Source organism: Aquarana catesbeiana, unplaced genomic scaffold (assembly GCF_042186555.1).
Source record: "Aquarana catesbeiana isolate 2022-GZ unplaced genomic scaffold, ASM4218655v1 unanchor225, whole genome shotgun sequence".
NCBI classification, from domain to species: domain Eukaryota; kingdom Metazoa; phylum Chordata; class Amphibia; order Anura; family Ranidae; genus Aquarana; species Aquarana catesbeiana.
This window is the reverse complement of record NW_027362652.1, coordinates 830519-856862: the sequence shown is the minus strand read 5'-3', so window position 1 is coordinate 856862 and position 26344 is coordinate 830519. Positions and strand designations below refer to the sequence as shown.

General features: G+C 46.3%; 1 protein-coding gene across 1 annotated transcript in view; it reads right to left on the bottom strand.

Moving 5' to 3' along the window:
- Nucleotides 1-25220, bottom strand: part of LOC141121553 (uncharacterized) — a 52412-nt gene extending 27192 nt beyond the window's left edge. The window contains exons 1-5 of the mRNA XM_073611181.1: nucleotides 25116-25220; nucleotides 21707-21835; nucleotides 1270-1404; nucleotides 708-914; nucleotides 345-489 (exon numbers count right to left, since the gene is read on the bottom strand). Coding sequence (XP_073467282.1) covers nucleotides 345-489; nucleotides 708-914; nucleotides 1270-1404; nucleotides 21707-21802 — 583 coding nt within the window. The 5' untranslated portion in view covers nucleotides 21803-21835; nucleotides 25116-25220. The remainder of the gene's footprint in view (nucleotides 1-344; nucleotides 490-707; nucleotides 915-1269; nucleotides 1405-21706; nucleotides 21836-25115) is intronic.
- Nucleotides 25221-26344: the final 1124 nt, after the last annotated feature.

The following is a 26344-nucleotide window of genomic DNA, read 5'->3' as shown; positions in this document are numbered from 1 at the left end:
GCAAGTAACCCTGGAAGAATTGTTCTGTCAGAGATCTTATTAGACTTGGGAATGGGGCAGAAGGCCTAAGGCACATGCCGCAGGTGCCTAAGTCGAGTAACTCTGATGTGAAAATCAAAATTTTTTTCCTGCCAGTTGAACCCCAGAATCTACATAAATCCAGTCTAGATACATAAATTGTGTTTGCAGAGAAGGAAGATTATCCCACAGAAATACAGGACAGAGAACATAGTTCAGGAAAGTGACCAGGGTATTACAGGCTGATATCACCCAGTCCCCACCCTACTCTGGACCAATCAATGAGCATTATAGGTGGAGGAATGTATTTAGTGTAAATGACCCACCTGTACTGATCTCTGTAGGAGTGTCCTCCTCTATAATTGTCCTCATTATTTCATCCTCCTCCATAGACTGCTGATCATCCGTCACATATGTCTCTTCTACTTCTTCAGCTTTAACTTCAACTTTTATATCTATCAGATCTTCACCCTAAGCGAGAATGAGAGAGAGAAAATATCATCTGTAAAATGTAAACTTTAGTACTATGACATCACATAGAAAAATCCACACATAGTTTCCTTTAGTTCATGTTCTAAATGCTCCGTCCCACCAAACTTGTAATGGTGAGGGATAAAATTACATCAATTATAACAATGCAGATAATGTTTAGATCCTAATGATACTATCAGTGATTGTTCCTCATCTACCTGATGATGGTGAGGGATGGTGTGACCTTCCTGTGTGGAATCCCGGGAATACAGAGGACGGGGACATCTCTCTGGTGGGTTCCTGGTATTATATGGCTCCATCATATCCTTGTGTCCTTCTGAAAGCTCCTCCACCACTCCATACATCTCATCCTCCTCCTTATACTCTTCTTTAACAACAATATCATCATCCCAGAGGCTTCCGCTCTGAAAAATATAATAAAACAATAATTGTAACAAACATACATCTCTTCTTCTTCTATTTTAACCTCAACTTTGTAATCTCTCAGGTTTTCACTCTGAATATATATATAAAAAATAACCCCCACTGTATTAATAGAGATAATGTACAGATCCTAATGATACTGTTAGAGATTGTCCATCATGATGTCCTTGTAGAGATCCTTGTGTCCTTCTAAATACTCCCACTCCTCCATGGAGAAATAGACAGTGACATCCTGACACCTTATAGGAACCTGACACACACAATGATACAGTCACCATCCAGACACATCCCTTGTCTGTTACTGGATAATGTCCCAGAATTCCCAGCACCGCTCACCTCTCCTGTCAGCAGCTCCATCATCTTCTTGGTGACTTCTAGAATCTTCTGCATGTTGTGTCTCTCAGGTTTTAGGGAGTCACATGGAGGCACTGTGATGGTCATATGATCACCTGACTTCAGAAGAGGAAATCTCTGTATTGAGGAACCAATAGGAATATCATGTTAGAATCCCAGAATCCTCCTCACCTCTCTGGTCATGTCTATGTTTTATTACTAAAGATAAGACTAATGTCTTTTAACCTCCCAGAATCCTCCTCACCTGTCAGGTCTGTGTTTTATTACTATACATAAGAGTGATGTCATGTGACCTCCCAGAATCCTCCTCACCTCTCCGGTCAGGTCTGTGTTTTATTAATAGAGATAAGAGTGATGTCATGTGACCTCCCAGAATCCTCCTCACCTCTCCGGTCAGGTCTGTGTTTTATTAATAGAGGTAATAGTGATGTCACGTGACCTCCCAGAATCCTCCTCACCTCTCCGGGCAGGTCTGTGTTTTATTAATAAAGATAAAAGTGATGTCATGTGACCTCCCAGAATCCTCCTCACCTCTCCAGTCAGCAGGTAGATGATCTCCAGGGTGAGGTTTAGTATCTTCTCAGTCACGTGACTCCGGTCCTCCTTCATCTTAGTTCGTGCCGTCATTTAATCTTTACAGCCCTCTTTTGGGAGTTATGAGAAATGGCCCTCCCCAAACAGGATGGTGCGCTAGACCTGTAGGTAAATAAAAGAACCATACTCTTTACTGAGTGGAAGAGTGGGTTTGATAATAAAGTTGGCAGTGTCTCCACCCAGGACAGGGCCTCAGTGAACAGAGGAGATTCCCTTCCTGGGAAATTATTCAGTAACCAGTCCCAGTGGAATTGTGCACATATACCCAGGTGTATATATAGTTGTTAATAAGGATACCTCCAGAGAATGTTGTAGCAAAATTTAATTGCAGGTCTTTGTGCAAACACTCTTTACATATGTGGGCATGACCTACGTATGTGTTCACCGCTGCGTGTGAGTACAGGGCGCTTTAAAATGTTTTATTTTTTTATTAAATTTTTCTAATGTTTACATTGTCCCTTTAAAAAAAAAAGTTTTGATCACTTATTACTATCGCAAGAAATGTAAACATCCCTTGAGATAACAAGACAGCATGACATGTCCTCTTCATGGAGAGATCTGGGGTCTATAAGACCCCAAATCTCTCCTCTACCTTTAAGAGCAAAAGATAAGAAAAAAAACAGGCCTTGTTTTCATGGGTTCAGAATGGGAAGCGACGCCATGATGTCGCTTCAGTCCTCCTAGGCCATAGAGATGAGTGGAAGCCATCTTTCCTTTGCTCATCTCATCTGCCCCTGGCTTCTAAAAGTGATCCAGCGGCGAATTCGCCGCTGGGACCACTTTTATCAGAAAGACCGGCGCCTGGGGGAAAAAAAAAACAAATACCGGGGTTATCTAGCTGCAGCCATAACCCCGATATTAAACATTAAGGATGAGCTCCGGCGTGTTCACACACTCCGCGTGCCGAGCCCGCCAGGAGGTCGGCACGGCGCTGCGCTAATAACAGGCAGTGAGACATTTCCCGATCTCTGCAGCCGCACATCGGGAAATGTCTCACTGCCTGTGATTAGCGCAACGCCGTGCCGACTTCCTGGCGGGCTCGGCACGTGGAGTGTACAAACATGCCGGAGCTCATCCTTATTAAACATCATAGTAATGAAGTGTTTTCCCTGTTAGGCGGTTGGCAAGTGGATATTTGTCCCAAGCATGCTGGAATCCACTTACGGTTGACTGACTCCCTACCTCTGCTGGAAGTCCACTCCAAGCATCAACTACTCTTTAGGTAATATAAAACTTTTGAAAGATTAGTTCTGAACTTTCCTCCCGTGTTCTCGATTTTCGCTTCATATTGAAGATTCTGCCCTCCTGAACTCTATTCACCCGCTTCAAAGTGGAAGTCCATGCAAATACTAAAATCCCTGCATCTATAGAACACCACGGATCTAACACCAACCTCTTTTTCCCTGTAAAGAATAAACGAGTATACATACCTTTTTGGAAGCCGATCCGATCTGATCCCACGCTGAGCTGTCAGCCGCGGCTTCACTGTGTAGGCGGGTGCAGAGGAGACGGAGGACAACGGAAGCCCCATAGTAACTCTATAGGTGACGTCACTTCCCGTTCATTTCACAGCCGTTGTCCTCCGTGTCCTCTGCAGAGCTTCCACCGCTGCAAAAAGGTATGTATATTCATCTTTTCTTTACAGGGATAGAGAGGTTAGTGTTAGGTCCGTGGTGTTTATAGATGCAGGGATTTTAGTTTTCGCACGGACTTCCACTTTAAAGGTTTCAGTCGTGTCTCCCCTTTCCCTTCATTCCTCCAGACTGTACAAAGTAATAATTTCCCTTTGTAGGCCATGTATGGTCAGGATGGTCATTGTCTTCTCTATTTATTGTCAGTGCTGTTTGTTTAGAGGACCACATTACTAGAATTTATCTCCAAAATGAAGAGAATGTTTCGGCCCTGTAAGTGAGAAAATGTTCTGCCCCTGAAGGGGTTAATCTAGGTTTCCACACTATATATGTGTGTATCATCATCTGCTGGAGATAAAAGACATCACAGTGACTATGGAGGAAGAGGACGGACATGACGGGGGGGTTACTGGGTGTAAATAGAAAATAAGATCTTATTACCTCCTCTACTGCCACTTCCAGCAATGTCTTCTCTCTACTTCCTCCCGACTCACCTTTCACCCGGAACTTCCTGTCTGTACCTGACATCACTTACTGCCTGTATTCCATAGAGACTTCCTTATAGAGACTATAAGTGAGATCACCACCTTGTGGAGCTCAAAGGAACTGCAGCCCCGAGATACATCTCATAGTGTGAACACAGCCTGTTCTGTGTGTGTATGTACTGTATATAGGGGTTGTCTCCATGCAACACATTTCCTGTTACTCTAATGCCGCGTACACACGAGTGGACTTTACGGCAGACTTTGCCCGGCGGACTTTATGACGGACTTTCTGAATGAACGAACTTGCCTACACACAATCCACCAAAGTCCGTCGAATTCGTACGTGATGACGTACACCGGACTAAAACAAGGAAGTTCATAGCCAGTAGCCAATAGCTGCCCTAGCGTGGCTTTTTGTCCGTCGAACTAGCATACAGACGGCGGACTTTTCGACCGGACTCGATTTCGACGGATTAATTTAAAACATGTTTCAAATCTAAGTCCGTCCAACTTTTGAGAAAACAAAGTCCGCTGGAGCCCACACACGATCGAATTGTCCGACCAAATCCCGTCCGCCGGGCAAAGTCTGTCGTAAAGTCCGCTCGTGTGTACGCGGCATTACTGCTAAATACTATTGCACACTCACCTTTCTATCCTCTTTTCCTGGCCAACCAGGCTGCATGCTCGCAGACATCCCAATTCTCCCGCGAGGTGCGGGAGTCTTCCACGAGGAAGAATTGCCTGTTCCTCCCTGATGAATTGCTTTCCTTGGAATTACCTCTTTAATTCCACTTCTTTTTTCTATATGCTAAACTAATTCAGAGTAACGCACCAAAAGCACTGTACTATTGTAACTGTGATGTGTGCAATTAGCCCATCATTAGCAGTTGCTGTTATTGGTAGCAACTTGCTCCTTGTAATCATATTGCCAAATTGGAGCCCATCAGTTCTCTTTTTCTCCTCCATTTTTTCTATGTCTTCCAGGAGGTGCGGGAGTCTCCCGCATTTCAGTGGTGGCTCCCTCACACCCGCAAGCGACTCCCGATCTCCCGGGAATGATCGGTGCGGCGGGGAACAGCTGTGAACACCGATCTCCTTTGTATAGATTTTTAGCTGACAGCCGCTTCTCCTTCCCCCCCTCCCACTATCACCACTATCACCTGCCCTACCAACACTGTCCACTGCCCCAACCCCCTCCCTCCAAAAAAGCATTGTGAATTTTTTTTTTAACAAATTAAATTGTAAAAAAATGAATTATTAAAAATAAAAAAAACTACTGCCACCGTCCACTGCCACCCACCCCCTTCCCCAGAAGCACTGTGAAAAAATATTGAAGAAGTGATTTAAAAAATATTTTGCCGCCTCCCTAAAATGAGTTTTTGCAGGTTGAGATGTCTGTGCTCGTCTTAAGGGTCTGATATGGATTTTCCTGGGGGACCTTAGGCATTTGTGAGGCTCTCTCTTAGAACCTAGGGTTACTACCTTTCCGGAACTCACCTGGGCAGTACGGGTTTTGAATCCTCTGCCCCGTGTTCAGTTATGGTTGCCACCTCATCCCTTTAAACCCGAACACATATGAATTACACAAGTTCTGAGGCTAATTTAATGCAGATAAGGCACCAAGTGAGTTTAATTACCACCTTAATCGGCCACAGAACCTGTGTAATTAATATGTGTTCGGGTTTAAAGGGATGAGGTGGCAACCCTACTTTCAGTCCGCCTTACACCCGGACACATCAGTGGCAGCTCCGCAGCACCAATCCTCCTCTCTTCCTCTCCCCTCCCGTTGGCTAGCAGTGTTTTTAACTATATTGGTAGCGGGAACTTTAACTGCGCAAGCTCATCCGGACCTCCACTCTAGATCCTCCAGCCTCCCCTTTGTGCAGAGCCCGGGATCGGATCGGCTGTCCAGGTACAGTGAAGGGAGGGAGGGTGGTTTTGGCAGTGTGGAGAACAGATCCAGCATTGGAAGCAGCAGTGACAGTCACCTCACATCTCAGTCACAGACATCAGGACTGTGCAGGATTTCTTCCACCTTCTCTGCTAGTGTGAGCCTCCCCCTCTCTGCACTGTGACCTTTGCTGCTGTGTGTATGGCTCTGGATGCAGTCCTCCCAGCTGGGGTCTTCTTTAACTGGAGGGGGCTCTTATGTTACTGGAGGAAGGTCCCCTCTTATCACCCCCCACACACACACAGTCCTCACAACTGGGGTCTTCTTTAACTGGGGGGGGGCTCCTATGTTCCTAGAGGAAGGTCCCCTCTTATCACCCCCCCTGCAGTCCTCACAACTGGGGTCTTCTTTAACTGGAGGGGGGCTGCTATGTTTCTGGAGGAAGGTTCCCTCTTATCACCCTCCCCTGCAGTCCTCCCAACTGGGGTCTTCTTTAACTGAAGGGGGGCTCCTATGTTCTTAGAGGGAGGTCCCCTCTTATCACCCTCCCCTGCAGTCCTCCCAACTGGGGTCTTCTTTAACTGGAGGGGGGCTCCTATGTTCCTGGAGAGGGGTCCCCTCTTATTCCCCCTGAAGTCCTCTCAGCTGTGGTCTTTTTTAACTGGAGAGGGGTGGGAGGGGAGTTCCTGTATTCCCATTTGATCACCCCCCTGAAGTCCTCTTAGCTGAGAGTCTTCCTTATCTAAAGGGGGGAGGGATGAAAGTTCCCATATTCCAGGGTGGGGGTTCCTTTCTGATCATCCCCTGCAGTCCTCGCACATCCACTGTTTGTCACAGCGCGCTATGTGTGCCACATTATTACTCTTCTTGGGGCACCCAAAGGTGTCGCAGATCTTTTACAATCCTGTAGTGTACAGTATACTGCAAAAAAAGAATTGCCGTGCGCGGCGCTTCTAAAGTGTTAAGGGTTGGCATGATAAAAAGGTTTAAACCCTATTAGAATGCATACCAGACTCCAAAGGGTCTTGTGTGTAGATTTGGGGAATTTTTAACATTTTGCTGTAGAATGTGTCTTGTGTCAAAGCAACGGTAAAATTTAAAAAGAAAAAAATGATACAGTTTGACAACATTGTCTCTGATCACCACTATACCTCCCAACATTTTGAGATGGGAATAAGGGACACCTACTAGCAAATGTATGTAGGCATAGGACACCCCCCCGCCACACCCACTTAAAGGAGAAATAACCAAAAAAAAGGTTAATTAAATCCACAAGTGCTTTTTTTTAGCACTACTATTCCTTTATATTGGCTTTTAAAATGTACAAATGCAGCAATTTAGAAATTAGATGAACGGTTTAGCTCTGGGAAACACTTTTTGAAAGATAAAAAGTGCATTTTATATACAACTATATAGATCAGATGAAAATGAGGGACAAATGAGAGGAATGAGGGACAGAGGGACATTGCTCCAAATCAGGGACAGTCCCTCAAAATCAGGGACAGTTGGGAGGTATGCTCACCACCGCAACAGTATGTCACCAGACCATTGCTGCCAGACCAGTGTCCCTAATCACTGATGCACCAGTAAGTGTCCCTGATCACTGCCACATCAGTCACAGTGTCACTATTAACCACCATGCTAATCACAGGGTCCCTGACCAATGCCACATCAGTCACAGTGTCTCTATTAACTGTCATGCTAGTCACAGTGTCCCTGATCACTGCTACACCAGTTACAGTATCCCAAATCACCCTCAAACCAGTCACAGTATCCCTGATCACCCCCACACCAGTCACAGTGTCTCTAAGTACCACCACACCAGTCGCAGTGTCGCTGATCACCGCCACACCAGTCACAGTGTCCCTGATCACCTCCACACCAGTTACAGTGTCCCTCATCACCTCCACACCAGTTACAGTGTCCCTCATCACCTCCACACCAGTTACAGTGTCCCTGATCACTGCCACATTAGTCTCAGTGTCCCCGATCACTGCCATACTAGTCCCAGGGTCCCTGATCACCTCCACAACAGTTACAGTGTCCCTAATCACTGCCACATTAGTCATAGTTTCCCCAATCACTGCCACCCCAGTCCCAGTGTCCCTTATCACCTCCACACCAGTCCCAGTGTCCCTGATAACCGCCACCCCAGTCCCAGTGTCCCTTATCACCTCCACACCAGTCCCAGTGTCCCTGATAACCGCCACCCCAGTCCCAGTGTCCCTGATTAATGCTACACCAGTCCCAGTGTCGCTGATCATCTCCACACCAGTCCCAGTGTCCCTCATTACCTCCACACCAATCACAGTGTCCCTCATCACCACCACATTAGTCACAGTGTCCCCAATCACTGTCATACCAGTCTCAGTGTCCCTGATCACTGCCACATTAGTCACAGTGTCCCAGATCACTGTTGTACCAGTCTCCGTGTCCCTGATCACCACCACACTAATCACAGTGTCCCTGATCAATGCCACATCAGTCCCAGTGTCCCTGATCACCGCAACACCAGTCACAGTGTCCCTGATCTTCTCCACACCAGTCACAGTGTCCATGATCACCTCCACACCAGTCACAGTGTCCCTGATCACTGCCACATTAGTCACAGTGTCCCAGATCACTGTTGTACCAGTCTCCGTGTCCCTGATCACCACCACACTAATCACAGTGTCCCTGATCAATGCCACATCAGTCCCAGTGTCCCTGATCACCGCAACACCAGTCACAGTGTCCCTGATCTTCTCCACACCAGTCACAGTGTCCATGATCACCTCCACACCAGTCTCAGTGTCCCTGATCACTGCCACATTAGTCACAGTGTCCCAGATCACTGTCGTACCAGTCACAGTGTCCCTGATCACTGCCACACCAGTCATAGTGTCTCTGATCACCGCGACACCAGTCCCAGTGTCCCTGATTTTCTCCACACCAGTCACAGTGTCCCTGATCACTGCCACACCAGTCTCAGTGTCCCTGATCATCACCACACCAGTCACAGTGTCCCTGATCACTGCCACACCAGTCCCAGTGTCCTTGATCAACGCCATACCAATCACAGTGTCCCTGATCACTGCTACACCAGTCACAGTGTCCCTGCTCACCGTCACACCAATCACAGTGTCCCTGATCAATGCCACACCAGTCCCAGTGTCCCCGATCACCTCCAAACCAGTCCCAGTGTCCCTGATCACCTCCTCACCAGTCACAGTGTCCCTTATCACCTCCACACCAGGTCCCAGTGTCCCTGATCACCTCCTCACCAGTCACAGTGTGCCTCATCACCCCCACACCAGTCAGTGTCACTGATCAATGCCACATCAGTCCCAATGTCCCTGATCACCTCCAAACCAGTCCCAGTGTCCCTGATCACCTCCTCACCAGTCACAGTGTCCCTCATCACCTCCACACCAGTCACAGTGTCACTGATCACTGCCACATTAGTCACAGTGTCCCAGATTTCTGTCATACCAGTCTCAGTGTCTCTCATCACCTACACACCAGTCACAATGTCCCTGATAACCGCCACCCCAGTCCCAGTGTCCCTTATCATCTCCACACCAGTTCCAGTGTCCCTGATTAATGCCACACCAGTCCCAGTGTCGCTGATCATCTCCACACCAGTCCCAGTGTCCCTCATCACCTCCACATCAGTCCCAGTGTCCCTGATCACCACCACATTAGTCACAGTGTCCCCAATCACTGTCATACCAGTCTCAGTGTCCCTGATCACCTCCACACCAGTTACAGTGTCCCTGATCACCTCCACACCATTCACAGTGTCCCTGATCACCTCCACACCATTCACAGTGTCCCTGATCGATTCCACACCAGCCCCAGTGTCGCTGATCATCTCCACACCAGTCACAGTGTCCATGATCACCTCCACATCAGTCCCAGTGTCCCTGATCACCACCACATTAGTCACAGTGTCCCCAATCACTGTCATACCAGTCTCAGTGTCCCTGATCACCTCCACACCAGTTACAGTGTCCCTGATCACCTCCACACCATTCACAGTGTCCCTGATCACCTCCACACCATTCACAGTGTCCCTGATGGATTCCACACCAGCCCCAGTGTCGCTGATCATCTCCACACCAGTCACAGTGTCCATGATCACCTCCACACCAGTCCTAGTGTCCCTGATCACTGCCACATTAGTCACAGTGTCCCAGATCACTGTCGTACCAGTCTCCATGTCCCTGATCACCACCACACTAATCACAGTGGCCCTGATCAATGCCACATCAGTCCCAGTGTCCCTGATCACCGCCACACCAGTCATAGTGTCCCTGATCACCGCAACACCAGTCACAGTGTCCCTGATCTTCTCCACACCAGTCACAGTGTCTTTGATCACCTCCACACCAGTCACAGTGTCCCTGATCACCTCCTCACCAGTAACAGTGTCCCTTATCACCTCCACACCAGTCCCAGTGTCCCTGATCACCTCCAAACCAGTCCCAGTGTCCCTGATCACTGCCACACCCATCCCAGTGTCCCTGATCACCTCCTCACCAGTCACAGTGTCCCTCATCATCTCCACACCAGTCACAGTGTCCCTCATCATCTCCACACCAGTCACAGTGTCCCTCATCACCTCCACACCAGTCACAGTGTCACTGATCAATGCCACACCAGTCCCAGTGTCCCTGATCACCTCCTCACCAGTCACAGTGTCCCTCATCACCTACACACCAATTACAGTGTCCCTCATCACCTCCACACCAGTCCCAGTGTCCCTGATCACCTCTAAACCAGTCCCAGTGTCCCTGATCACCTCCTCACCAGTCACATTGTCCCTTATCACCTCCACACCAATCACAGTGTCCCTCATCACCTCCACACCAGTCACAGTGTCACTGATCACTGCCACATTAGTCACAGTGTCCCAGATTACTGTCATACCAGTCTCAGTGTCCCTGATCACCTCCACACCAGTCACAATGTCCCTCATCACCTCCACATCAGTCCCAGTGTCCCTAATCACCACCACATTAGTCACAGTGTCCCTGATCACTGTCACACCAGTCCCAGTGTCCCTGATCACCTCCACACCAGTCACAGTGTCCCTAATCACCACCATATTAGTCACAGTGTCCCCAATCATTGTCAGACCAGTCCCAGATCACCTCCAAACCAGTCCCAGTGTCCCTGATCACCTCCACACCAGTCACAGTGTCCCTGATCACCTCCACACCAGTCACAGTGTCCCTGATCACCTCCACACCAGTCACAGTGTCCCTCATCACCTCCACACCAGTCACAGTGTCCCTGATCACCTCCACACCAGTCACAGTGTCCCTGATCACTGTCATACCAGTCTCAGTGTCCCTAATCACCACCAAACCAGTCCCAGTGTCCCTAATCACCGCCACAATAGTCAGTGTACCCAATCACTGTTATACCAGTCTCAGTGTCCCTGATAACTGCCATATCAGTCATAGGGTCATCACAAGGACCTGACCTGTGTGATGCATTTGAAAGACAGTGAGGAAGCATTGTATCGCCTCCTCACTGCTTGCTTTAACCTCTTGGACACTGCGCAAGCTCCCCCCATTTCTTTGAATGGGTTGCAATCAGTGGGCATAAAGGGGGTATAATTACTGCCAAGGCTGTGAAGCGAAGTATCACGGCCATGGCTTGTTTGTACTCCCGGTCACTGCCTCTGCAGCTACAGGGGGTAGTGGTTGAGGGGTGGTAAAATAGCAGCGTATCTATAAGGTTTTACTTCCCCCAACCTCACCTGTGGATGAGCCCTAAGAATGCAACCAGTCACAGACATCTCAAATCACCACACCAGTCACAGTGTCACCAGACCAGTGTGGCTAGAATCCCTGTTCCTAAATTGTCACCACACCAGACCAGTGCAGCGGTGTATGCCAGCAACAGTGTTCCCTTATCACCACCACATCAGTTGCAGTATAACCAGACCAGTGTAAGGCAGCAATGGTGTCCCTGATTGCTGCCACACCAGTCCCACCAGTCACCAGACCAGTGTAAGACAGCAAGTGTTTATCATTGCTGCCACACCAGTCCCCAGTGTTATCAGACCAGTATAAGCCAGCAACAGGGTTCCTGATCACTGCTACACAAGCCCCAGGGTCACCAGAACAGTGTTCCTGATCACCGCCACATCAGTGCAGAGTTGCCTCTGGTAATGATTAAGCACAAGATGTATGTGTGAAACGCGTCTAAGTGACCACAGTTTGGTGTCTCTGGTGTTATCTTTGTGAAGCAAACTAAAAGGCAATGGGAAGTTCTGGATGTGCAGCCATTTCTTTCTTCTTTTCAGAGTTGCCTCTTCCTGCTGCCTGTACTGACCCTGGCCTGCTTATTGACCATGTTTCTGTCTACTGCCTGGTCCAATCCTTTGCCTCTATGCTTACTATGCCACCACCTGCCACCTGAACTGACCCATCTGCAGGTCTGACAGCGAGAACCCAGTCCTAGCCATCCCTTGTGGACATCTATACAGTAACTCCTTTGTTATTCCTTTAGCCCCCTGTACCTACTAACTAGTAAATATGACATTTCTGGGGGCAGCCACATAACAGCAGGCTAGGTTTGCTTGGCTTATATTAACTGTAACTGCTCTACTGTGGGTGGCGCTACACTAAGCTATATTCCCTGATCAGTTGTATATTACAGTATGTTGATTTTGATACAACTGGTTGATTTGTGAGACACATGAGATAATGTCCGGTCCATAATCAGTCCGAGAGTAAGCGCCGGAAGGTGGAGCGAAACGTGTTGGGTGTGTGGGCTGGTGGGGGTCCAGGCTGAGACTGCCATTCAATAATACACAGAGAAAGAGAACCCCTGGGGGTGGGATTTTTTTAGGCACTACCAAAACAATGAAAATTAAGAATAATAATTTTAATAATCACTATTACACAGCAGTCTTTGACTTGACGTGCGGCTCCTGGGACACCTATCACTCTCTAACATAATTAGTCCAGACAGTGAAAAAGTCTAACAAATGTGGTATTACGGTACTGAGGAAGAGTAGTAGAATGTGTTTTGGGGTGTAGTTCTAAGTATGCTCATACTGTGTGTGAAAAATATCTTATTAAATTGACAACTTTATGTAAAAAAAAAAAAAAATTATTTTCTTTCCGCATATTCCAAAATCTTGTGGAAAAAAGACTCACCATGGCTGTTAAAAAACACCTTGGGATGCTTACTCTTTAAAATGTGGTAATTTCATTGGTATTTCTACTGTCCTGGTTCTCCAAAGCCTCCAAAAATGTGATTAGGTAGTAAGGAAATTATGTGTAATTTATTTAGCTAGAACACCTAAAGGTGCCCCTTGGATTTTGGGCCACTCTATGTAGATAGACTATTAAAAAAAAAGCCTCACGCATGTGGTACTGCCATACTTAGGAGGAGTAGCAGAATGTGTTTTGGGGTGTAATTCAAAGTACGCCTATGATGTGTGTTAGAAATATCTTATTTATTGACAACTTTGTGCAAAAAAAACATACATTTTCCTGCAGATTCCAAAAATTTTGTGGCAAACTTTCCAAAATGTGGTAATTTTGTGGGTGTATCTCCTGACCTGGTACTTCAGGGACTCAAGAAATATGATAGGTAGTCAGGAAATTAGATGGGTAATGTATGCTCCTTGGACACCAGAAAATCTGCAGCCTTGTTTTTCCTACACAGCTTATGCAGCATTTCTGTATAGGATGAACTGCTGGCCAGAGGGGAAGAGGGAGATGCCAGGCACTACAGAGCTGCTGATCATTATGGGCAGCAGAGATAAGTGGCCATGTAGTGACTGACATTCCTCTTTGAATAGGTTGCAGAGATGTGCTGGAGGAGGACTGAAAGTACAGTTATGTGTACTGGGGATCGGAGGTTTGTTGGGGGGGTTCAGGTCCAGAGATGTGCAAGTGGGTACAGCAGTTTGTTAGGGGTTTGGGGTGTGCAAAGATGTGTGGTTAAGTACATAGATGTGCTGGGAAGACACAGGTTGTGCTGATGGTTACAAAGGCGTGCTGCGGGGTACAAAGGTGTGCTAGAGGGATACAGAGGATGCTGGGAGTTTCAAAGGTGTTTGTGTGGAGGTATGGAGGTGTGGGGGTGCAGAGATGCGCAGGAAGGTGTTGAGATGTGCTGGGGGTTATGAAGACATGTTGGGGCATATGGAGGTGTGCTGGAAGGTGTACAGGTGTGTGCAGGGCCAAAGCTAGACTATTCTGCGCCCTAGGCAAGACCTGCTACTTGCACCCCCCCACCAAAAAAAAAAAAAGATCAAATATAAGTACACTCCATGCATTCCCCATACCCCCCCTATACTCACAACACATTCCATGCATTCCCCATACACCAGCACCCCCTATACTCACAGCACACTCCATGCATTCCCCATACACTCCCTATACTCACAGCACACTCCATGCATTCTTCATACATCCCTATACTCGCAGCACACTCCATGCATTCCTTATAACCCCCTGACAGAGAGAGAGGAAGGTGAGAGAGAGAGGGGGTGACAGTGAGAGAGAGAGTGGGGGGTGAGAGAGAGATCCCTAACCCTGTCTGCAGCCCCTTTTGTGCCCCCATGTCCCAGTCCCTATCTGCCGGAAGGTGTGTGTGATGGTCAGTACAGTACCTTCCATAGCAGCAGCAGGCAGGACCCATTTTTGTGGTCACGGAGGTGCTCTGCAGCGGATCTCTGTGAGGTGGAGTGGTCCCTGGCTGCCTGCGCCTCCCGCCCGTCCTTATTCTCCAGACCCTGGTCAGATTGTCTTTGGGCCTGGGAGTGGAGAGAAAGTTGAAGGAGTTCAGGGGCTCCAGGCTCTGGCAGGCGCCGGGGGTGCTGTGCCCACATCTTCAGAGGCTTCTGCCTACAATAGCTGGCTGAACACATAGCAAAGAAATTGTCCCTGAATTTTTTTTGGAAATTTTGGCAACTAAGCAGGAAGGGGGCCAGCTGCAGAACATGTGGACTGGGTTAACTGTGGGACCATAACAAAAGGCCCAGAGATGGGAATAAAAGGCTCCTGCCTACTTAAGCGTCCAGTCCAGAGGATCTCTGCCTTTGCCTTGGTCAATATCACAGAGACTTTCTCCTGTGTTCCTGTTCAAAGACTTGCTTTGCTGACATCCCTTCTGGCTCCAGATCCTGCTTGCTGTTCCACTACATTGATCCCTGACATCTGGCTTGGCTGACTATCCCTTCCAGTTACTGAACTTTGGCTATGCTTTGACTACGTTTGTTCTGTTTACTTTTATTATTAAACATGTGTGATTTAACTGTACTTCTGTCTTGGTCTTATTTCATGGTTTCTGACAGTTTGATAATAAAGTTGGCAGTGTAATCTAATCAAAGTAACCGGAAGTAGAACTACTTCAGTAGAGCATTAACCGTAAGCAAATAGATGCCCACCAGTATAGAAATAATATAAGCTTTACCACCATTTTATTCTCCAGGGTCTCTGTTTTTAGAAAATATATGTTTATGGATTTTAACTAATCTTCAGGCCCAAAATTTGCTTTTTAACACGTGTACAAAAATAATACAGAAACAGCTCTTGCAGTAAAAGGGTTAATGTGAGCTAGATGGGATCACTCTCCTGTGGTCACACTCTTAACATTAGAGCTCCCCCTAGCTGCAGCCTGGTAATAACCTGGTTAGGAGGTCTATTCATTTAGCAGCTTACATTTCTTTTGTGAAAGATTACACCACACAATGTTCTCAGCCAATGAAAGGTAAGGACTCCATTTTTATTTTTCTACTGCTATCAATGGCAAAACAACACTTCATCCATGTCTTTGGTGATCTCTGATCTCCTTATGAACTTTTTCTTACATGATGAAGATCAGCCATGGAGTATATCTGAGGTGTATATCAGGGTGTGCTTCTTCCCCACATGAGAGCTGTGATGTCCAGCAACATTCATATAGAAGACATTTCCCGCACTCAAGGCACTAATACACCTCGAGGGTTGTGTGGGATCCCCTGATGTACAGGAAGACAGGACTTCAGTGAGGAACAATTCCCTCACTCATAAAAGATTCTTCTCCCTCATGTGAGATATCTGATGTAAGTAAAGACTGGACTTCCTTGAAAAAGATTTCCCGCACTCAGGACAAGAATATGGCTTTTCCCCCGTGTGAGATCTCTGATGTGCAACAAGTAGTGATTTTTGTACAAAGCTTTTCCCGCACTCGGCACAGGAATACGGCTTCTCACCTGTGTGCAATCTCTGATGTCTGTAAAGAATGGACATCTGTGAAAAACATTTCCCACACTCGGGACAGGCATGGGGCTTCTCTCCCGTGTGCAATCTCTGATGCGTATAAAGATTTGCCTTTTTTGAAAAACATCTCCCGCACTCAGGACAGGCATGCGGCTTCAATCCCATGTGCAATCTCTGATGTCTGCAAAGATATGACTTCCGTGAAAAACATTTCCCGCACTCAGGACAGGAAAATGGCTTCTCCCCTGTGTGAGACCTCTGATGTGAGATAAGTAGTGATGTCTTTAAAAAAGATTTCCCGCATTCAGGACAGGTATACGCCTCCTCACCTGTGTGAGTTCTTTTATGCACATTAAGATTGGATTTAAAATGGAAACACTTCCCGCACTCAGTACAGGAAAAGCTCTTCTCTGTTGGAAGGACGGCACCATCCCTCACAGTCTGAGGTTCCTCAGGATAAGAGGAATACGATGGTCCATCTACACTGTGTGGTGCCGGATGGACATTTGAGGTAGTCGGGTTTTCTCCTGGACTATACTGTGTGATGTCCTCATCTTCTACTTTACAGTCTGGAGACAAAGTGAGACAATCCTCTGAGGTTTTCCTCATCTCCCGTCCATCTACTAAAATAGAGATAAAAAGATTATTACTAGACATGAGCAGATTGGTTCCCCTAAACCAGGACTCCGCCCACATCAGGCAGCTTTGTCTCTGAGGATCTTACAATTCCACCCTCAAGGTAACTAGTAAATGGGTCCTCTGATCTCCTACCAGTCCATTTCTTTATTCATGGACATTAGTCAGAGAGTGAGGAAACAGCGAGAACTGTCTTTTATAGGAGTGACAGTGATGAGGGGATTATAGGACGAGTGTCCCCACCCCCTCTATCACTCATTGCCATCTTCCCAACACAAGAAGTCCTGCACTTCCTTATTTAGCCCATGATTTGGTCATGAATAACAGCGGGGCTGAGCCCCACCAGAGGTCAGAGAGTGAGGATGGGGGAGAACAACCAAGATAAAGACTGGACTGATCCTGAAGACCACCATCATTGGGTTACTGACTCCTCCCTCATTATCACTTTCTGCTTAAGGTTCCAAAGTTTGAGGATGTTATCACATTATTATCACCATGTAAAAGTCTGTGCTCCAATCAAATCATCAGATATAAAATGTCCAGCTGGTAGAAAATGGGTGTAACAAAAGAGAATACATATTATGTTTATATATATATATATATATATATATTTATTACAGGGTAGAGAGCAGAAGTCAGGACTATGTAATGTACAACATATTGTGTAAAATACGACAGTTAGGACTATATAGTATCAGAATTATGTAATGTACAACATGTGCAGGGGTCAGAAGTATGTAATGTATTTAATACAATGCCGTAACCTGGTTCTTTAATTTACATGCAACTACTAAAATACCTTTAATTGATACATTATACTTGTTACCATATGTTGATCTTTCAATAAAACCTTTGAACGAGGAGAAGTATGTAATGTACAATGTAGAGTATATAGTGCAGGGGTCAGGAGCATGTAACATGCAATATAATTGATAAAGTGTAAAAGGTCAAGACTCATAATATTGGTATTCAGCAATCAATGAAAGCCTAAATATTTCTACCTCCCACATTTTCAAATGACGGACGGCATACTCGTTCTGTGAGGATGTCATATGACGTCCTCTTACTCTTGGCACGTGGCGATCAGTGGAGCGTTCTGTCCACCGATCCAGGTAAAGAGCTGAAGACGAGGCTCTATGTGGTCAGCTGTGTCCAATGTAAACAAGGAAATGCCGGTTATTGGCATTCCTCTCCTCATGCTAACAGCGTGTGAGGAGAGCCGATCATCGACATTACCTCACACGGGAGATCTGCACAGATAATCAGTGCCCCGATTGTCAGTGCAGCCCCAACAGTGCCCAGTGATGCCAGTCAATGCTGCCTTTTAGTGCTATCATTGCCTGATCATCAGTGCCGCCTATCTGTGCTGCCCATCAGTGCTCATAAGTTCTGCCTATCAGTGCCCATTGATAGTCATTCAAAGTGTGACAGCGCTGAAAGCTTAAAGATGGCTTGGGCAGGAAGGGGGTGAAAGTGCCAGGTAGGCAAGTGATTAACTGAGACAAGTTGCGGAGATCCCACACCGCTGCCTCCCATCTCCTGAGACTGCACTCAGTGACTTGGGTCTGAGACTTTACAGACATATCCCTCCACCCGGCACAGCCAGCAGACAACAGAACAAGTAACCCTGAAAACCAGAATTCCTCTGTCAGAGATCTTGCTAGACCCTGGCATGGGGCACAAAACCCAAAGTTCATTCGCCTAGGTTGAGCAACATGTAGATAGTCAAAATTTTTCTGCCAGCTGAACCTCTAAATCTATGTAAATCCAGTCTAGAGACATAAATTGTGTCTGCAATGCTGAGAAGAAAGATTATCTGAGAGAAATACAAGACGGGGAACACAGCTCAGGAAAATGACAAGGGAATTACAGGCGGATATCACCCAGTCCTTACCCTACTCTGGACCAATCAGTGAACAGTATGGGTGGAGGAATGTATTTAGTGTTAATGACCCACCTGTACTGATCTCTGTAGGAGTGTCCTCCTCTATTATTGTCCTCATTATTCCATCCTCCTCCATAGACTGCTGATCATCCCTCACATACCTCTCTTCTTCTTCTTCTTCTTCTGCCTTAACTTCAACTTTTATATCTATCAGATCTTCACCCTAAACCAAGAGAATGACGGACAATAACATATGTAAAATAAAGGCTTAAATATTGTGAAATCACATAAAAAATTCACACATTGTCTCCATGAGTCCATGTTCTAGATGTTCCTTCCCACCAACCTTATAACAGTGAGGGATGGTGTGATCTTCCTGTGTGGAATCCCGGGAATACAGAGGACGGGGACATCTCTCTGGTGGGTTCCTGGTATTAGGAGGCTCCATCATATTTTTCTGTCCTTCTGAAAACTCCTCCATCACTCCATACTCTTCATCCTCCTCTGTATACTCTTCTTTAACCACAATATTATTATCCCCAAGGTTTCCATTCTGAAAGATATAAGACATTCATTCCGACAAACATACATCTATTCTTCTTCTGCTTTAACCACTTGCTTACAGGGCACTTAAACCCCCCTCCTATCCAGACCAATTTTTAGCTTTCAGCGCTGACTCACTTTGAATGACAATTGCGCGATCATACAACACTGTAGCCAAATTAAATTTTTATCATTTTTTCCCCACAAATAGAGCTTTCTTTTGGTGGTATTTGATCACCTCTGCGGTTTTTATTTTTTGTTAAAAAAAAATGTAAAAGACCGAATTTAAAAAAAAAAAAATTTTTTTTTTTAATATTTTGTTATAAAATTTTAAAAAGGGTAATTTTTCTCCTTCATTGATGTACGCTGATGAGGCGGCACCAATGGGCACTGATAGGTGGCAATAATGGTCACTGATCTGGTACATTGATCTGCAACACTACTAGGTGGCACTGATTGGCACCACTGGTGGGCATTGTTAGGTGGCAATGGTGGGCACTGATAGGTGGCACTTATAGGCATGGATAGGTGGCACTCATGGGCATTGATACATGGCACTGGTGGGCACTGTGATGTGGCAATGTCAGGTGGCACTGGCAGGGGGTACTGGTGGCACAATTGAGGCATTGTTGCCTCCTCCTCTTCGGGACCGATGTCCCTTGCTGGTGAGCCGGTGATCAGCTTTTTTTTCTCCTTGTACTGTCAGCGCGAGGAGAAAAAAAAAAACGATCACCGAGCTTTTGTTTTGATCATGTGATCAGCTGTCATTGGCTGACAGCTAATCACATGGTAAGGGGCCAGGACCGGCCCCTTACTTGGATCGGTGATCACCCGAGTCTCAGTGACTCGGTGATCACAGCGCGCTCCACACGTGCACAGTGGGAATTCAGGTCCGCGCTGTAGCCGTCATTTGGCTATAGCGCGGATATCAAGTGGTTAAACCTCAACTTTGCAGTCACTCAGGTTTTCACATATATAATGAAAAATGACATCAATTGTAACACACACACACACACAGCACCTTACAGGAATTGTATACATCAATTGTAACACCTTATAGGAACCTGACACACACAATGATAGTCACCATCCAGACACATCCCTTGTCTGTTACTGGATAATGTCTCAGAATTCCCAGCACCGCTCACCTCTCCTGTCAGCAGCTCCATCATCTTCTTGGTGACTTCTAGAATCTTCTGCATGTTGTGTCTCTCAGGTTTTAGGGAGTCACATGGAGGCACTGTGATGGTCATATGATCACCTGACTTCAGAGGAGGAAATCTCTGTATTGAGGAACCAATAGAATATCATGTTAGAATCTCAGAATCCTCCTCACCTCTCCAGCCAGGTCTGTGTTTTATTAACAGGTAAGAGTGATGTCATGTGATCTCCCAGAATCCTCCTCACCTCTCCGGTCAGGTCTGTGTTTTAATAATACAGAGGGTGGCGATAAAGAGGGTGGTGATAAATGGGGAGTACTCGGAATGGTCAGGGGTGGGTAGTGGGGTTCCCCAAGGTTCTGTGCTGGGACCAATCCTGTTTAATTTGTTCATAAACGACCTGGAGGATGGGATAAACAGTTCAATCCCTGCATTTGCAGATGATACTAAGCTAAGCAGGGCAATAACTTCTCCGCAGGACGTGGAAACCTTGCAAAAAGATCTGAACAAATTAATGGGGTGGGCGACTACATGGCAAATGAGGTTCAATGTAGAAAAATGTAAAATAATGCATTTGGGTGGCAAAAATATGAATGCAATCTATACACTGGGGGGAGAACCTCTGGGGGAATCTAGGATGGAAAAGGACCTGGGGGTCCTAGTAGATGATAGGCTCAGCAATGACATGCTATGCCAAGCTGCTGCTAACAAAGCAAACAGAATATTGGCATGCATTAAAAAGGGGATCAACTCCAGAGATAAAACGATAATTCTCCCGCTCTACAAGACTCTGGTCCGGCCGCACCTGGAGTATGCTGTCCAGTTCTGGGCACCAGTCCTCAGGAAGGATGTACTGGAAATGGAGCGAGTACAAAGAAGGACAACAAAGCTAATAAAGGGTCTGGAGGATCTTAGTTATGAGGAAAGGTTGCGAGCTCTGAACTTATTCTCTCTGGAGAAGAGACGCTTGAGAGGGGATATGATTTCAATTTACAAATACCGTACTGGTGACCCCACAATAGGGATAAAACTTTTTTGCAGAAGGGAGTTTAACAAGACATGTTGCCACTCATTAAAATTAGAAGAAAAGAGGTTTAACCTTAAACTACGTAGAGGGTTCTTTACTGTAAGAGCGGCAAGGATGTGGAATTCACTTCCACAGGCGGTGGTCTCAGCGGGGAGCATTGATAGTTTCAAGAAACTATTAGATAAGCACCTGAATGACCGCAACATACAGGGATATACAATGTAATACTGACATATAATCACACACATAGGTTGGACTTTATGGACTTGTCTTTTTTCGACCTCACCTACTATGCAACTATGTAATAATAGAGATAAGAGTGATGTCATGTGACCTCCCAGAATCCTCCTCACCTCTCCGGTCAGCAGGTAGATGATCTCCAGGGTGAGGTTTAGTATCTTCTCAGTCATGTGACTCCGGTCCTCCTCCATCCTCATTCGTGCCGTCATTTGAACTATACAGGTCTTCTTGTAGACAGATAACTTTGGGAAATGAAGGTAAGAATTATTTGGATGGTGTTGGTCTCACAATAATAGGATGTGGATGTGAGGGGGGTAATAGATGGGTTTCTGTACATTTAAGGACTATGGACCCCATGGGAACACATTTAGTCTGGGCTGTTTATTGTTTATTATAGAACTCAGAACCCTCTTGGCCTGCCAGATCAGAAATTCCCTTTTCTCTGTTGGGTTTGTTTCTAAACTGGTTTTGATTTGTTTTAGATTTGCAGACAAGGAATGATAAAAATGATCCATCCTTTGAATTGTTTGCTCTGAGGCAATGCTGTGAGGTCATTGTAGGGTCATGATGATGATGCCCAGGAAGGGGAACTTGCTAACTTTTGCTGAATCTTTCGGGCTAATCCGGATAATTGCCAGAACTCCGGCTGCAACTCCGGTTCCAATATCTGGCAGCCTGCTGACTGACAGGAGTGATGTCACTCTCTGCAATAAGAGAAGGGATTGGATGGCAGGAGGATGCTGATGGAGGAGTATAGCACTGTGGGGGGAGTGTTCTGTTCTCTTCCCTCCAATGGCAGCCCAGTGTGGATAGGAGAACAGCAGGGTGAAGGGGTTTCCCTGTTTATCCCAGGTTCTACTCCCTATTGGATGCACAGCACCCAGCATCAGTCTCTCCACACAATAACCAGGCAGATGTTTCCTCTTTGGGTTTATTGTTTGAAGAACTTTCATGGGGGAATAGGATGAGCCTTGGGATACTCCAGAACTAGTGCAACTCAACAGAGGATGTTCTCTTGTAGAAAATAGCCTTTTTTTACAGGCAGGCCTTTAATGAAAAGGGTTGTGGACATACAGCTTCAGGGGGGGATCCCACACTTGAAACAGCTCTGAGCCACCAAGTCTGGAACAGTCTCAAAAAAGAGGACAAAACCAGAAACGATTTCTCCAGGATCTCATTCCTTCAAGCCTCTACTCATAGGGGTCGATTTACTAAAGGCAAATCCACTTTGCACTGCAAGTGCACTTGGAAGTGCAGTCGCTGTAGATCTGAGGGGGAAGTTCGAAATGAGGGGGAAGTTCGAAATGAGGGGGAAGTTCGAAATGAGGGGGAAGTTCGAAATGAGGGGGAAGTTCGAAATGAGGGGGAAGTTCGAAATGAGGGGGAAGTTCGAAATGAGGGGGAAGTTCGAAATGAGGGGGAAGTTCGAAATGAGGGGGAAGTTCGAAATGAGGGGGAAGTTCGAAATGAGGGGGAAGTTCGAAATGAGGGGGAAGTTCGAAATGAGGGGGAAGTTCGAAATGAGGGGGAAGTTCGAAATGAGGGGGAAGTTCGAAATGAGGGGGAAGTTCGAAATGAGGGGGAAGTTCGAAATGAGGGGGAAGTTCGAAATGAGGGGGAAGTTCGAAATGAGGGGGAAGTTCGAAATGAGGGGGAAGTTCGAAATGAGGGGGAAGTTCGAAATGAGGGGGAAGTTCGAAATGAGGGGGAAGTTCGAAATGAGGGGGAAGTTCGAAATGAGGGGGAAGTTCGAAAAATGAGGGGGAAGTTCGAAAAATGAGGGGGAAGTTCGAAATATGAGGGGGAAGTTCGAAATGAGGGGGAAGTTCGAAATGAGGGGGAAGTTCGAAATGAGGGGGAAGTTCGAAATGAGGGGGAAGTTCGAAATGAGGGGGAAGTTCGAAATGAGGGGGAAGTTCGAAATGAGGGGGAAGTTCGAAATGAGGGGGAAGTTCGAAATGAGGGGGAAGTTCGAAATGAGGGGGAAGATCGAAATGAGGGCGAAGATCAAAATGAGGGCGAAGATCAAAATGAGGGCGAAGATCAAAATGAGGGCGAAGATCAAAATGAGGGCGAAGATCAAAATGAGAGGAAGCTCTGCTGATTTATATCATCCAATAATGTACAAGCAAAAATGCTGTTTTTTTTTTCCTTGCATATCCCCCTCAGATCTACAGCGACTGCTCTTCCAAGTGCACTTGCAGTGCACATGTAGTGCAAAGTGGATATGCCTTTAGTAAATAAACCCCACAGTGTCCTCGTATGCATGGATGCCTCCTTCCAGTACTAGCCAGACCTTGTACTGTGAGCCTCCAGGTCAGATCCTTGGCAGACTCTCCTCCAGACTGTTCTCTCAGCTTCAGCAGTCAGCCCCCAACTCTCCCTGAGCTGGGGCCACAATTAACCACCTGTAAACTCTAGCTCAGGGATCCTCAAACTACGGCCCTTCAGCTGTTGCAGAACTACACATTCCATGAGGCATTGTAAAACTCTGACATTCACAGACATGACTAGGTATGATGGGAATTGTAGTTCCTGAACACCTGGAGGGCCGCAGTTTGAAGACTCCTGCTCTAGCTAGATAGCCCAGGAGGGTAGACAGACCCTCCAGGCTGAGTCTCTCTCCACCACAGCAAAGCACCCTGCTGTTGTAGGCCCCTGATTATATATGTACACCTCAGCCCCTTGCTGGTCACCTTCTTGACCAGGGATTGGCTGAGGCTGCATTGATATTCAGGGTCCGCCTCGCCCAACCCACTATATTCCAGAACTTACTGGAATGCATGGGGGAAGTAGTTGAACCTGTAGCCAGCAGAACCTAGAACAGCCAGGATCAATCAAATCCTGCTCCACTGGCTACAGAGGAGCCAAAAACTAAAATTTACCTAAACCTCTTGGCAACCAAACTAGGAGGGTGCTACACTTTGGTGCCAAGTATACTGCAGTATCTGAACATTGTACAGAGCGGCAGTGGGCTCCTGGGGCTCTGAATTCCAGCACCGGGCACTGCCAGAGCCTGTGTCATGGAAAGGTATTGGACTGCCTCCCCCGGACGCATAGCACTGACCCCTGGTCTCTCGTTAAATGATGCTCTACAAACAGTCCTCATCTAAGAATGAGCGCCCACCAAGTGTTGAAGGACTGTCCTTCTTCGTTCCACTTGGTATCCTGGAACATTTTTATTTGACTAGTGAGCTGGTAAGAAGGTGAAGGTCGCCTTCCTTTCCTGGATGGAGTTCTGTAAGGAGGCCTGAAATGTAAGTGCAGGTGGGAGGACCATCATAGACCAAGAGACCCCTCTCCGTGTCTTAGAGCTTCTCTGAGCCCTAAAAAATTATGGGATTGTCCCAGCCCCATAAATGGGGAAATGTTCTGCCCCTGAAGGGGTTAATCTAGGTTTCCACACTATATATGTGTGTATCATCATCTGCTGGAGATAAAAGACATCACAGTGACTATGGAGGAAGAGGACGGACATGACGGGGGGTTACTGGGTGTAAATAGAAAATAAGATCTTATTACCTCCTCTGCTCCACTTCCAGCAATGTCTTCTCTCTACTTCCTCCCGACTCACCTCTCACCCGGAATTTCCTGTCTATATATATATATATATACGACATCACTTCCTGTCTTTCATAGAGACTTCCTGTCTGTCTATATTTATCTATGTCTATGGCTGTCTATCAAGTCCTTGTGGAGCTGAGTGGAACTGCAGCCTGGGGATACATCTGATAGTGTGAACACGGTGTTCCGTCAGACTAGGCGACCCGTCACATCGTGTAACCCGTCAAATCGTGTAACGGAGCGGAGGTGACATTCCGTCTAGAGTTGCCACCTCATCCCTTTAAACCCGAACACATATTGATTACACAAATTCTGTGGCTGATTAAGGTGGTAATTAAACTCACTGGGTGCCTTATCTGCATTAAATTAGTCTCAGAACCTGTGTAATTTATATGTGTTCGGGTTTAAAGGGATAAGGTGGGAACCCTAATTCCGTCACGGCTATCTTCATAGCTCCCAACTGTCCCTGATTTCGAGGGACTGTCCCTGATTTGGAGCAATGTCCCTCTGTCCCTCATTCCTCCTCTTTTGTCCCTCATTTTGGTCTGATCTATATAGATGTATATAAAATGCACTTTTTAGCTGTTAAAAAATGTTTCCCGGCGCTAAACCTTTCATCTGATTTCTAAATTTCTGCATTTGTAAATGCCAAAAGCCAGTATAAAAGAATAATAGTGGTAAAAAAGGCACTTGTGGGTTTAACCAATCTTGTTTTTTTTGTACAATTCTCCTTTAAGGGGGCGTGGCAAGGGGTGTGTCCTATATCTGCATACTTTTGCTGATAGGTGTTCCTCATTCCCATGTCAAAAAAGTTGGGAGGTATGAATCCTGGTACACCCCACACTCTGCCACAGTAAGCCTGCAGTCTGAAGTTGCCAAGCGGACATCTTTTTACACCCATCAAAATCTTGCATTTCACACTTATTTTTTACCACTAAACTGAGCTTATATCGTGAAATACAGTATTTGGAAGTCCGTGACGCTGTTTTGGTGTTTAATTTTTTAAAGCAGCGGTCTTCTTTTAGATTATCAAACGTGAGATCGGCAGGCTTGCCGCTGCTTTTAAAATTCAACATCAAAACATTACCACGCACTTCTAAATACTATATTTCACGATATAAGCTCAGCTTAGTGGTAAAAATAATTGTGAAAGGCAAGATTTCAGTGGGTATAAAAAGATGTCCGCT